At 62.0% G+C, this 14,504-nt stretch overlaps 1 protein-coding gene across 1 annotated transcript; it reads right to left on the bottom strand.

Moving 5' to 3' along the window:
- Positions 1–239: 239 nt before the first annotated feature.
- On the bottom strand, positions 240–13,451 carry ITM2C (integral membrane protein 2C). The gene is made up of 6 exons (XM_077155400.1): positions 13,256–13,451; positions 5,727–5,867; positions 3,695–3,883; positions 2,533–2,643; positions 1,901–2,051; positions 240–1,469 (listed from the first exon to the last, which is right to left on the bottom strand). Exons 1-6 carry the CDS (start codon positions 13,379–13,381, stop codon positions 1,378–1,380), a joined length of 810 nt encoding a protein of 269 aa, XP_077011515.1. The 5' UTR covers positions 13,382–13,451; the 3' UTR covers positions 240–1,377.
- Positions 13,452–14,504: the final 1,053 nt, after the last annotated feature.

The raw sequence follows: 14,504 nt of genomic DNA, 5'->3' as shown, positions 1-14,504 counted from the left end.
GGTGGACCTTACCTGGCTCACAGGTAGTGAGGCTGGAGGGAGACGATGGACGGGCACATCTCCCCTCCTTGGCCAAACCTGGGCACAAGCCCATCTCTTTGGGGGCCGGGCACCAAGGGCCCCCTTTCGCCATCGTGCTCCCAGGCTCCCCCACCCAGCCCAGAAAGGGAGGTGCGCCTCTCAGCCAACCCGCTCCCCCTCCCAGCGGCCACCCCATCTCCTTTGCACCCTAGCCAAAGTCAGAAGGAAAAGATTTTTATTGTTCTACAGACACTTCTGAAAAGAGGGCTAATTGAGAAAATATACAAAGCACTGAGGAGTGTACAAAGCATCTCCAGGGAACACCGAGGTTTGTCCGGAGGCGCCCACGCTCTCCGCTTCCAGGCTCGGGGCAGACAGGGTCAGTATAGGGACGTCAGGAAAAACATGCAGAAGTGAGAAGGAAAAGGAAAAAGTGACATTCCCCCCCGCCCTCAAAGTGGAGGGAGATAAAAATTCAAAACAAAGAGCAGGAAGGGCGTATGAGTACCAGGCGACTTTCCCTCTTCCCCCCGTTTTCTTTTTTAAAGCAGCCCTGAACCTAGAGAAACCGATCAACCCCAACTGCTTCCACGGAACCTGCGGCTCCTTTTATTCAAGGCTCAGCCCTCTGGGTGGCCCGTGGGCAGGGCCGAGGACACCCTCCTCAGTCCCATTCCTCGGCCGCCCACCCTGCTGCTCGGGCCTTGGCTTGGGACCCTGCTTGTGCTCCTGGGTGGGGGGGCCAGGACTGGGGGCCGTGGCCCCTCCCTTCTTTGGCTCCACTCGGAAAACAATTGTGCTTGACGAACTCATCCCACCCCCCAAACTCTGGGAACCTGGGCTGAAGGCACTGACAGGAGTCCCGGAGACCCCCCCCGGGACAGCCATCTTCCCTTGTGCTCTGGGGACCCCTTCCCTGGGCACGTGCTCCCCCATCCCCAGCCTAAGCCCCAGGCCTAGGGATTCGGGACACGGAAGGGGTGCCATCCGAGGAAAGGTCTTGCAGGACTTCCCACCTGAGCAGGTGTATGTGAACCCCACCCCCTCCCCTGCCCTGTCCTCTCACCCGGGTCCTCTCCCTGGACTGCCAGTGCAGCTGTGGGCTCGGGCCATCCAGACCAGACCTGAAGATGGTGGGTCCCCGAAACCATCCTGGGGCGGACCTCCCCTCCCGCCCCCCACCCGAGGTCAGCAGAGGTGGGGCCTCGGTGCCACGCTATGGTATGGGGAGGGGAAGGGACGGTGAGATGCGTCACATCTGTAGAAGGGTCCAAGGTACAAGCTAAGCAAGGGGGAGGAGGAGGAGGGCCAAAGAGGAGGGAGGGGGCGGGGAGGGGAGGGGAGGGGGGGCGGGCCTCACACCACCCCGCAGATGAGCGTCTCCACCACGAAGGTGTTCTCGAAGTGGCGGATGGCACTGCAGTTCTGCGCCCCACGCTTGCTGATACCTGGGAGGGAACAGAGAGCACGGCGAGGTGGGTCAGGGCCCCAAAGTGTTTGCGCCACGTGGGCCCAGAGCACAAGAGATGAGGTCAGGAAGCAGCCATGGGGAGGCGCCATGGCGGAGGGGTGAGCCTCAAGCACTGCAGGTAGCCTCTGCCTGGCTCTGCCACCTCCCCGCTGTGTGACCTCAGGGGTGTCATTTAAGCTCTCTGTGCCTCAATTTCCTTGTCTGCGAAAGGGGGAATGATGACAATAGTTTCCACTCTTTAGAGGGACATGAAAATTGAGCACATACTAAGTGATCAATTAATTTCAGCTTTTGCTGCTGTCACTTTCTGACAATTGGCTTCCAGCTGCAGGCAAGGGTGCTGCCAGAGAGGGGCCCTGGGCAGCAGTCAGGGGCAGGGGCCCCAGGTGGGACAGGATGGGCACTCACGCCTCCGGGTGGCCCGGCGCCGCAGCCGGTAGGTGTCTTTCCCGGTGCACAGGTGGTAGATGAAGGAGCCGAGCGCCTCCTTGTCGCCGACGCGCTCTGAGACCACCACTTCCTCCTGGATGATGTACGTCTGCAGGAGGTAGGCCCCCCTCTGCGAAGGGATGGAAGCGTGTGGCATCAGTGCCCCGGGGCTCCCCTCCTGGTCACCTCTCTGCTTCCTCCTTCCTCCACTACTGCCACCTCCCTATCCTAAGGCTTCCTGGCTGGTCCTTCCACCACCCCTGGGCTCTTGCAATCTGCACCGGGCACCTGTGCTTACACTGCCTGGATTACTGGGTGCATGAGGGACAGGTCCCCCACCCTTGGGGAAGTGCTCCTGGGGGCAGAGGTATTTTTTCTCTGCACCTGGCACTGCCAACGCGGGGCATGGCCTCAAATGCTCCCAGAAGCTGCCACGGGATCTTCCTGCGGGGGAGGTGGAGGTGTTGGGGAAGGAGAAAAGGCAAGGCTTCGTCTCAGGGATGTGGGGGAGAAGAGGCTTTGTAGGGGGTCAGGCTGGGTTGTCCCCGAGCCCCAGACCACACCATGGGAAACTCTCTTGGCCCAGATCCGGCCTCTGCATCTCTGTTCACCTTCACGCTCATGAGGAGCTCCCAGAAGTTGCGAGGGGGCAGCACGATGGTGGTGTTGAGCTCGATGACGTAGCACTTGTCCAGGGAGATGTCGTGGTAGGCGGTCAGCCCCTGCACAGGAGGAGAGGGCCACGCTCAGACTCAGGGTCAGTCTCTGCCGCCAAGGGTATGACCCAGGTAGGGCTGGGAGGCTCTTGGCCAGTAGAGGCACCAATCCCACTGCACCGTCCCCGGGCCTGCAGCCTGCAGGGGCGATGCACCCCAAATTTCTGAACAGCGAGGCAAGTGCTCCGACTGCCAGCTCCTCGCCTGACCTAAGCCTGTAGGGGGTTCTACATAATGCACAGAAACAGCAACCGCCAACGGCTGAATCCCTCAGTTGATAAGGGGGGCTTTCTCAGAGATTTACAAGGTTGAGTTCTGGGGAATGCTGCACTGTCCCAACTCTGCATTCCACCAAGCTTCACGTGGCCCGGCCATCCCTGTGGACAGCTAGAGAGGCTCCTTCCAGACCCGCTGTGGTTTCCGCTGCAGGAACATTCAGGACATGGAGAGAAGGGACAGTATTGAAAAAGCCCCGTGAAGCTTTGGGATGCAAGCAGTGGGGAAAGAGAGCTGGGGAGCTTGCATTTTGTTGGCTTCACACCCAGTCATCGGCAAGAGAAGTGAAAAGGACACTTTTCATTGGCAAGAGAAGAAAAAGGACACCTCGGGATGGGGGGGGGGGTGCACATTCCAGAATGCTGGCCAAGCTTCCAGATCTTGATCTGGCTGGCAGTTACAAATGTGTGCATGAATAAACAGCTACTAAGCTGTACACTTAAGACTCGTGCACTTGATAGTGTGTGGAAACAGAGACTAGAAACAGTGGCCTCACCCACGGCAATCAGTGTCTGACACTATCAGATGGGCGAGGGGACAATCGGCCATGGCCGGTTCGCACTCAGCAGTGACTGGGTCAACTATAAAAACAACGTCTTTAAAATCCTGATAAACCTCGGCCTCAACCTCCCCCACAGCCGTTTATATTCCGCACTGTACTTGCAGAGGACGGACAAGCGGACGTGTCCTCCTGGGCTCTCCCTGCTCACGACTGGGGGCGCAGGTCCCTGGACACCTTCCCGGGGCCCCGCCCCGCCGGCTGCCCCACGGCTGGCCTCACCCGCTGGAAGTCGTGGATGATGTCCGCGGGGTCCCCACCGCCAAACTGGGGCAGGGGGACGCTGATGCGCTCGTAGTTCTCCTCGAGGTAAATCTTCACGTCCTCCTCCAGCTCCACGTGGGGCCGGGCCTGGGCGCTCAGGGAGTCCTCGTAGAGGACACCGCAGTGGAAAAAGTTGTCTCGGGCCAGCTGAGCAGGGCAGGGCGCGGGAGAGAGGCTGGTCACACCAAACGCCGGGCCCTGCTGCTGCCACCCCACCCCGACTCACGCCCAAAGGCCAGGGGAAGCAGGAAGGATGGGGACAGAGGGAGAAAGCAGGCAACGTGGGGGGTCGGGTCATGGCCAGAGCTGCTGGTAGGGAGACAGGCCGGGCCTTGGGCGGGGCACAAATAGGCGGGAGCGCAGGAGGCAGGAAGGGCAGGCCATGTCTGCCAGATCCTGGGCGGACAACCTCTCCGGGCCTCGGTTTCCCCACTGTAAAGCAAGGTGATCCTGAAGGCCCTTTCCAGCCTCCAAAAGGGTGATGAAGAGGGGGTGCCTGGCTACCCCTGAGCCCTGCACATAGGAGCTGCCCCCCAAGGAAAGGGCTTCTAGGGTGGGAGGGCCCTCAGGCAAAAATACAGGGTTGGCCGGGCCTGCTTCCTGAACTGGACGCCCCCCCACCACTGCCATGGGGTACCCAGCAGCCTTTCCTGCCAGCTGCTCTTCCAGACCGCTGCAGAGCCTGGGCTGGGGGTCAGGGGTTGGGCAGGAGAGGAGCTGAAAGGCTTCCACCACTGCTAACTCAGCGACTCACCTCACACAAGCCCTGTCACCTTCCCTGGACCCCCAGGCCTCAGGACAGGGCTTGGCCAGCACTGTGTTCGGTAGCCCCAGCCCATCAGCCAGTCCAGCCACCTCACTGAGGTGGGGACGTAAGGCAGACGTGACGGCCTGGGGCCAAGGAGGCAGCTGGAGGTCCCATGTGCCCACCCTAACTTCTCCAGGGCTCCGGGGCTGGCTGATGTCACTAGCAGAATCCCCCTTTCTCTTTTTCACTGAAAGCTCCCCGAGAAGGGTGCATCACTGTGGGCCATGTGCAGTCCAAGGGTGGCAAGGGGCTGGTGAGGCCCAGAGCCAGGACAGGGCACCAGGACTGGGCTTGCTGGGGCTGCTGGAGGCGGCTGGAGCCAGAGCACCTGCTCGTTGTGCAGGGTCAGGACCTGGGGCCGGTGCAGATCCCAGGCCGGAGAAGCCCTGGGAGGAGCCCTACAAAAGGTAAGTGCAGGGGTGACAGCCCAAATGCTTGAGGGCGAGGAAGGTCTCCTGGGTCATAAATGATGGGACATTCCCAGTCTTTGTCACTCTGAGGCCACAAGTTTTAACCACCAAAGAAACTCAGTTGAACTGTTTAATTAGCTGTTTAATTAATGAGTCAAATAACCACCTTTAGTCCTGAGAACTTGGTGGTTCTCCCTCCCTCCCTCTGTCCCCAGGGGTGGGGTGGGCAGCCTCCCTGGGTGCTCAGCAAGACGTTGGCCCTCAGGACAAGCTCTCCCGCCTCCAGCTCTTGCCCCAGCCTCGCTGCCAGGAGGTGGGCTGGTCCATGCTGCCACTCCTTACAGGAGGCAGTGGGAGCTCTTTATGTCAATCTGCCCTGCACCTCTCCCGTGATTAATCCCCTCAGGCATGGCACATGTGCACAGGGGCTGGCTCAGTGTGCTCTCACAGCTGTAGTGTGCACTGATCTGCTTTTCTCAGGCTAGTGCCCCCACGTGATACAGTGGACGAGGCCGTGGGCCACAAAGCCCCAGCTTCCCTCCCTGTGCCCCCATCGCTGACCGTGGCTCAGGGAGGGAGGGAGGGAGGAGGTGGTCCCTTGGGCTTGCCCTATGTGCTGACCCCCCCCCCCAGGGGCATGTCAGGGGTTTCCTGCTGTCCCCCTCCCTTCACAAGCTCCAAGCAGCATTTCTCCCAGCTCCTCCCCACTCCCCCCTAAAGCCTACCCCGCGAACCTACTCCCAGGGGCCTGCCCTCCCGCTTGTAGCCTCACCTGAGCGAGGAAGAAGTATCTGTAGATGTAGACAGAGGCGAAGACCAGGCCCATGAGCAGCACTACCATGCCCATCGACAGGTAGCACACCCCGCCCACGGAGCCCCCCTTCTTGTAGCGGGGCTGGGGAGGCCGCTCCTCCTGCGGACAGCAGTGCAACATCAGGCAGGTGCCCCGGAGGCGCCCCGGGCTCCTGGAGACCTCCCAGCCCCTTCCTGGCACACGGCCACCATCCAGGATGCAGAGCATCATCTGGAAGGAAAAGAAAATCTCCCCAAGGTCACTCAGCCTCCTCCCACCTGTGGAGAAACTGAGACACACGCCGAAACCATATAAAATAATCCGATGCATTTTGAATTACCTGTGCAATTCGTCCCCTTCATTATACTAGCTTGTCCCACAGGACCACAGTATATTCTTTCAAATATCAAATGGGAGGAAGGACATGCGTGGCCTTAGTGATTGCACCGAACCCAGGGATTTACAGGACACTGGGCAGGGTTGGGAGCCACTGCTCTGGGAAATGGGGAGCCAAGGAAGGCTTTTGAGCTGGGGAGTGACCAGATCCAGTAAGGGCGGAGTGCACAGGACAGACAGGAATGGGGATGCGGGAGGTGAGGAGACTTGTGAGGAGCTGCTGTACTCCACCAAGGAGGCCGTGGCAGGGAGAGTTCACTGACTGACTGGGACCTGGGCTGCAGGGAGACCGAAGGCCTGAGAGAACCCCTGGGCAAGTTCAGCCCCCCGTGCAGCATCAGTGCCTGCACAGGCCCTGGCGGCTATGCTCCAGCAGGCTGTGAGAGATGGAGTCTATGGGGTGAAGCTGGAGGCTGGTCTCGCCAGAAGTGAAACGTGGCTCTGATGGCAGCAGCCACCATCAGGGTGGCGGGGACAGAAGCTCCAGAAAAAAACCTGCTCAGTGGAGCCAGGAGACTCAGGTTCAGGACGGCGGCCACCGAGGCTGCTGAGGCAAAGCAAGCCAAGCTGGCATGGCTCCAGACCTCATGGATGGAGGGAGGTATGTAAGCCCTGACTCAAATGCCTTCACTTGGGAGCACCGGACAGTGAGTCCAGCAACTCAGGCTGGTAACCAGGCGGTTAACTCTCACCTGTCTGTTCTCTGCACCGCCCCTTCCACTCTCAGAGCTAGCTGCAGGGCCTCGGGGCTGTCTCTGCCTCCAAAGTCCCACATCCATCCATCCTCCATGGGGCTGACAGGGCCCAAATACAGCTGGGCAAGTGAAAGTTCAGTTGGTCCCCAAGAACCAGGCCTTGTGACCTCAAGAAGCTGGGGGGGTGGGGAGGGAAAGGGCTCCACCCTGGGGCTTCTCACACTGACCATGTCACAGACCACGGACTCTGCTTGGCCTCTGTGGGCCTCAAGTATCTCACAGGCCCTTTCCGATCAGGACCATGGTTCAGGTACAGTAATAAGAGGCTCTTAGTTCTCAGCGCGGCGGCGCACTCCCAAGTCCCATCCCTGCTGCCTCCTGCTGGGAGCGGGCTGGGGTGGGGTACAGAGGGGGTGTCCGGGGCCCCAGAAGCAGAGCTGAGCCCTTCGCAGCCCAGGAGCCTCCTCTGCTCAGTTCCTCCCCACCCACCACCCCCAGGGGAAGGACAGATCGCGGTGGGCGGGCCCTGCGCCCAGGCTGCTGCGCCCCCGGGACGGAGAAGCGGGTCGCAGAGGCCCGGCCCTCGCTCCAGGCAGCTAGTCTGGCAGGAAAACGCCCACTGCCCCTCACCAGCTGTGCCCACGTGAAGGCAGGACACCTCCGCACATGGGGCCCCCAGCCCCCTGCATCTCTTCAGTACCCCAGGAACCCATCGGTGCCCATGCTATGGACCCCCTCAGGGACAGCTGCCGGGCAGCTCAGCCCATGGCGCCCCGTGGCTGGGCTCCTGCCACCAGGCGGCCGTGGGGAGGGTGGGTGGCTGCATCCCAGCGGTCAGAAGCTGGGTCTCAGGAGAAATGGACAGCCCAGGCAAGAGCCCAGGGCCCTGGGCTCAGCAGACGCCAAGGTGGAGACTTTAGTTAGTGGCCAAGTGCTGACGACCTCCTGGACTCAGGGCTGCGGGGCTCCTAGGCAGGGGGGCTGAGATCCACCTGGGGAATGTCTTCATGCCCCCCCGCACCCCCCATCCCCAGTTTTTTCCTGTAAAATGTACAGGGGTTTCGTTGGGGTTAAAAGGGACAGAAGTCCTGAAAGCCCTTTTGGAGGATCAGGTGTCAGTTTAAAAGGGTGGCCCTTTCCTGTGGGGCCGCCCCGGGGACGGCTGGGGCTGCACCGTGGCTAAGCTTTGGCACTTGGATTCTAGAAAACCAGAGAAGCCAGCTGGTGAGAGCTGTTTTTTAAAAAAATGGATGGCAAGGACCTGCTCCGCAGATAAATCCACGGACGAAGCGAGACTTACTGGCTTTAGAGCTGCCTGTAACCGCCTGGAGAGTCCGCTGGGCTGTTTTGGCGGGGGCAGGTGTTTCTGTGTCGCTGGGGGGAGCTCCGTAGGGGCGCTCAGGACTCAAGTGTCAGCGAGGGCAGGGTACTGAGGCCTCAGGGAGGAGGTGGCCCGGACCCAACAAGAGTGGAGGCCAAGTGTGGCCAGGTGTGGCCGAGAAAGGCAGAACCTCCAGCCAGGAAACTAGAGTCGTCATGTGTCTGGGGCGGGTGGGTAACTGTGAAGTGGCTGAGTCCCTACCCTGACCCTACTGACACCCCCTTCGCCAGCCCTCCCTCCTGCGGGGCCACCCCCTCCCCCCAGGCATCATGTGCAGAGGTGGGGCCAGAGGCGGCCAGGAGGAGGATGGAGATGGGGCACGTGCATGCCCACTTTGAGTGGAAAGCCACTTCTGAGTGAAAGCCACAAACAAAAGAGAAGGTCTTGAGCCCCGTTCCGTTCCGCAGCTGCCTTTGACTCCTGGGCTCAAATCCCCAAGCCCCTGCGCACTGCACCCGCTGCCTGACTCACACTCCCCGCAGCCCGGCGGGACGGTGTGTCCGCGGAGTCCACGGTTAGCCTGGGCCCTCGTCCCTCGGGATCCCTGCAGGTTAGAGACCCCAGACACCCTACTCACCCAGAGAGGCACCCCATCAGACACGCTGCTTTCCTGAGGCCTGCCCAGCTGCCTAACCCTCCAGGGGAGAACCAGGACCTGCATGCAGCAGCTACCTCCAGCCAGGCATTTGGGGGCTTCCATTCAGAAAAGAGGAAATATTGCATATTGCTTCCAAAGCAACCTGGCCTTCCCAGCCAAGTGCCTGACTTCACACTAGTGTGAGCACATGACCACCACGTCCCAGGGACACTGAGTGTATCCCAGGCCCCCGAGCCGCCCCCACCCTGCTGAGGGTCTCAGAAGTGGCACTCATCTGCAGTGGCGCTCATCAGACAACTGAGCAAAGCCAGGGACACAACATTCAGGGAGGGGAGCGCCAGCAGATCCTCAGCGCCCCCAGCCACCATCCCCGCACCAGTAACACCGTCCACACAAACTGCATGCAGATTACACCCCAACTGAAGGCTGCTCAGAGGAGGTAAGAAAGGGGGGCCGGGCCAGAAGGCAGCTTTTTGTCCGGGCTGCAGATTCCAGAGGCATCGGGCACCAGTGCATGCACAAGCGTGTGTGTGGGACAGACAGACAGAGGCCTAGCTGTTAGGGGAGGGAGAAGGGCAAATGTCCATGGCTCCCCCATCCCCTCTCCCACTCAGCTCCAGATTCACAGCCACATCTGTAAATGCTGACCAGAGGCCAAGTATTCCCCGCCAGACGGGATCCACACCCCTGCCCTCCCCCCAGAAGCTGCTCGCGCCTCAGTGGCCGGGAGGAAGCGTGAGTTAACCCCACGAGGGCAGCCCCACTCGGTGGGCCAGGGTGCGTTTTCTCTCCAAATCCTCTCCGTCCATGATGTGTGTCTGGAGAGGCTAGGAGGCACGTGAAGCCAACTCACTGGCTGGGAAAGCTCTCCTGGGGGCTGGGTGGGGGTGGGGGTGGGGGGGGCAACTGGACAGACTGCAGGGCAGGCAGCAGGGCTGCACTTCTTGCAATTTTACCATACTTTTTTTTTCCGAACTCATCCTGGCTGGCTGGCTGCTAAAAGCTTGGAAACAGGCAAGGCCGGGGCGGAGGAGAGAGGGAACTGGAAAGGGAGGGCAGAAAGCAATTGCTGCAGTGCCTGCCAAAATGCCAAAGCCCCCTGGGCAGGCCTGAAACCCCCCACCCCTATGCAGGACCCAGGAGTAAAGCTGCCTGTTTGGGGAAGTACCCCAGCCCAGCGCTCAGGGGCTGCGGGGGTCAGGAGCACCGGCTGGGAGGACTCCGGGCCCTCTGCCAACCTGCCCTGAGCCCCAGCTCTCTTGGGCAGGCACACGTGGAAAGTGAAACCTGACCCCCAGGTATGCGGGCTGGGGGAGGTGGCAGCACAGGGGCCATTAATCAAAGGCAAAAGCCGGGGAGAAAATTACAGAGTGGAGAAAAGGACTGTATTTAACATGTTTCTCTCTTGTAGCTCCCAATCCCCATGCGCCTGGATGTGCCACACCTGCCCGTGTGTGCGTGTGTGTGTGTGTGCGCGTGTGAGAGAACAGAGGCAGATCATGGGGGAGAAGGGGGCCTCCAATGGCAGAGATCAGGCCAGCTGCTAAGAAGGGGCACTGTCAGGGAGCTTCGGGTCTGCCCACTCCCCAGGCCGGCTTCACTGCCCACCCCCCAACCCCTGCCAGCGCAGGCGGCTCATTATCTCAGCGTCAAAGCCCTGGGGGCGGGGAAGCTGGGCAGATGGAGGACCAGCTGGGCCCCCACTCCGTCCCTCCCCCCTGCCCACTGAGGCACTTCCTTCCAGTCTCAAGTCTGGGGACAAAAATCTGCCTTGTGTTTCAGAGGCTTTGCCCAGAAGCCAGGGGCGCACCCTCAGTGAGGGTGAGGGCACGGCCACCGCCTCTCCCCACAGGTCCACATTCATCATGGCAGCCCGAGAGGGGCTGGCTTCAGAAAGGCATTTGCAAACTGGACCTTGGGTCTAGTCCAGACACTAAGGAATGTTCCAGCTCACCCCCGGCCCCAAGGCCACCTAACAAGCTTTCCTCTGCAGCTTGGAACAGTCAGTGCAACCTGATTTGATAAGGAAGCTCGGAGTTGGGGGCCAGGGGGGCTATCCTGATTGTCCCATGAGCATCATCTCCTGGCCTGCTCAGAAAGGCCACTGCTCTTCCTGAGCTACGTCTGTGAAGTGGGCGCTGCTGTGCCACTGCCGGCGGCAGGAGGAGGGGCCCCTCCACACCAGGCACAGGTCCAGGCGGGAGTGTCCTCGTTGGCCAGGCGAGGCAGCCAGGGACTTAGGGGTCAATTCCCTTCCCGAGATTCCGAATCCAGCAGGCAGATGGCAGAGCCAACATGCCACATCCAAAGGCCCCAGGAAGTCTCAGGGCCCCTGGAAGTTGGTGTCCAGACAATTCTGTCCCAAAGGTGCTGGGAATTTCACTCCTCCTCAGGAGCGCCGGGCCAATTAGAGACCCTGCCCAAGGAAAGGCCCGGGCGGAGGGGAGGCGGCACCGGGCAGGCTCCAGGCCATTACCCACAGTGCAGGAAGATGTTGATATTTCCATTTCACGCAGGGCGAGAGGGAGAGAGGACCTGACCAATGTCAGAGCCTGATTAAAAGTCAGAAGCTGGGTGGCCATGGGGAGGTGGGCCCTGCCACCCCACTCGACCCCACCCCACTAGAAGGCTGCCGAGGGAACAATGTGCCACTCCAGCAGAATCCTGAGGCTGGCCCTCGATGGAGTTTAAATGACAGCCTCCCACTGTCTGCCCTGCCCCCAATCCTACAGCTCTCTCAGCTTTAGGACCCCGGTTCCGAGACACAGCTGGGCACTTTGCCCTGGGAGAAACAGGAGATAAAAGGGGCAAGAGCTCTGCCTCCTGCGCCCTCCCCCAGCTCCCTTCCCCCCACTGAGAGGAGGGGGAAGAGGCTGGATCCCATCTGCAAGGAGAGGAAGGCAGCTCTAAGAGCCCTTGGCCAACTGGTAAAGCTGCAGACAGCGTCCTCAAATGTAGAGCTCCTCCCTCCCCGCACCAGGCACCAAACGCGGCTGGACCTGCTCGGGTTGGGGATGTGAGACCCGGGCCGCTGGGTGCTGCAGGGACCACAAAAGTTGCAGGCGAGCTCAGCGTGAGGGTCCTCAGGGTCTCCACCCAGGGCCTTTGCTGGGGCTGTGACCCCTCGCTGCTCAAGCTGCAACACCATCTCTGGGGACCTCTCCAGCGCCCCCTCTTCCAGCGCTTAGGCTGGCCTTTGCAGCCCTGTAACACCCCGGGCAAAACTCAAAAGTTGGGGAGGGGGCAAGACGCTGAGGAAGACTCCTCAGAAACCTGCGGCGGGAAGGGGGAGGGGGTGGACAAAGACTTTCAAAGTCCTGCCTCAAAGCCGGGTGTGAGACGGAGAGGGAGGGAGGGCTTGGTGCTCCCGGGAGAAGGCAGGGGGCGGGGAACGGGAAGAAGCAGCGGCTGCGAAGGCAGCTTTGCACGGGCACAACAGAGGCTTGGCTGCCCCGGTGTCCCCGGCCACGCGTCCTGCTCCCTCCGATCCCCGGCGAACGAACTCCACGCAGCTCGGACAGTTTGCCACGGCGGAACCGCCTTCCTTACCCCAGGCCGGAGGGAGAGGGGAGGAGGGGACGCAGCCGGAGGGGCGGGGCGCGGGGAGACCGGCCCCCACAAAGCCGGGCGGAGAGCGCCGGCGGAACGCGGAGGGCACGGCGGCAGTGGGGGAGCCCTCTCCGCGAGGGGGGGAGGTGGCTGGCGGGAAAGGGGGCAATGAGAGCACAGAGGGAGGATCGAGAGAGAGAGAGGAGGGAGGGGAGGAGGCAGGGAACCCGGACGGCTGGACCCACTTCGCAGATCTAGGGGCTGCGGTGGGACGCGGGCGCCCGGTCTCCGAGCCCCGACCGCCGGGCGCGCAGCCGGGCTGGGGCGGGTTTATTTCCAAGTCATCGCTTTCTGGTCGGCCAATTCCGGTGTCGTCGAGGAGCATATCCTCCGCCCCTCGCAGCCCCGGGTGTGGGACGGAATCAATGGCCCGTCTCCCTCCTTGGCATCCAACCCTCCTTCCATCCCCGACCCGGGGACGCGACTCGCGGCCCCACTCCCTTGATTGGAACCAGGCGCACGCCCCCCACCAATATTCCTTGAACTTCTTCGGGCCGACCCCCTCCCTCCATTTTGGGGCCAGGCGCCGCGGGCCCTCTCGGCTTACAGACGACACCTTGAGCTCTTCCCCACCTGGGGACCAGCCTCTCGGACCCCCGCCCACTCTTGAGACTTCTGCCGCTTTAGGACAGGACCTAAGCTACCCCCTCCTTAGGACACGACCTAAGCTCCCCCCTCCCCCTCCGCCTTGGTCTGGACAACCCCCTGGGGATCCCCTCCCCCGCGCCCCACTCACAGCTCCGGGGGCTCCGATGCGCCTCGGGCAGCCCCAGGGCCGTCGGGGCGCGCCTCGGTCCCCCGCCCCCGCCTGAGCCCGGGTCCCGCTCACCCGAGCCGGCGTCAGCAGGATCTCAGCGGCCGGGGCGGGCGCCGGGGCCGCGGCTGAAGCCGGCGCCTTGTCGGCCTTGTGGGCCTTGATGCCGGCCACCGCGGGCTGGAAGCTGATCTTCACCATGGCTGCGCCGAGCCGCGCGTCCGCTCCAGCCGCCGCCGGTGCAACCCCTGTGCGTGCAGCCGGGGCTGTGCCACCGCCGCCGCCGCCGCTGCCGCCGCTCCGCGCGCTGCAGGCACCGGAAGTTTGGATCCCGTTGGCGTCCCCTTCCCACCCCCACCCCCAGCCCTCCCGCCCCCCGCCGGAGGGCCCCGGCGCCAGCCGCGCCTGCGCCCCGTTCCCGCCGGCGGGGCCCGCAGTGACCCCTGCCGGGCGCGCGGCTCTGGACCTGGGAGGGCTGAGGTTCCCTCTACTACTCACGCACTCACTCACTCATTCACTCACTCACTCACTCACTCACTCACTCACTCACTCACTCACTCACTAATTCATTCACCCATCCATTCATCCTTCCTTCCATCCATCCATCCGTCCATCCATCCTTCCCTCCATCCATCCGCCCATCCAGGCTTGGACTCAGCCACATTCCCAGCCATATTCCTTCTCTCTCCCTCTGTACAATCGTCATCACCTCCCACCACACACAGTCTTTGTTAGAACAGGGACGGCCTGGCCAAAGCAGGTTCCGGATAAGTTCCCCTTCTCCCCGGTTCCACCTCAGGCCCTCCTCTTTGGACGCCCCTCCTCTCACCCGCCCTTGGCCAGGAGGAGGCTTCGCGGACAGGGCGGATGCTGGCCTGCATCCTGTATCCATTCATGCCTGTTCTTTCTCCATCATCCTTCATCATTCCTGCAGGGCCTTCCCGAGTGCCCCCGCGTGCCGCCCCCCAGCCCCGGGCTGAGCAGAGAATTGGAGGCAGCGCCTGGACTTTGTTAGCCTTCCATTACCAAGTGACCCACCCTGTCCTGCCCACTCCTCACCCTTTCCAGGGGCTCAGGGCAAGCAAGGCGGGAAAATCCTGGGACCAGTGTCCAGAGCCTTGGATTCCAGTCAGGAGCCGGCCCCTATAAAGCAACAGAGAAAGTGGGGGCGGGGGGGGGGACAAAAGGGGGCTTCTGTTGCTGGGGTGGGTTCCTTGGCATCCAATCCCTGGATCTTTCTTCACTCTCCCAGGTCAGGCTGGGCATACAGCATTGGCCGATCGGCCAGCTCAGGTGCTGCTGGGGGCTGAGTGATGGCACAAGG

The sequence above is a fragment of the Tamandua tetradactyla genome, chromosome 3 (assembly GCF_023851605.1).
Source record: "Tamandua tetradactyla isolate mTamTet1 chromosome 3, mTamTet1.pri, whole genome shotgun sequence".
NCBI lineage: Eukaryota > Metazoa > Chordata > Mammalia > Pilosa > Myrmecophagidae > Tamandua > Tamandua tetradactyla.
This window is presented reverse-complemented; position numbering and strand designations above follow the sequence as displayed.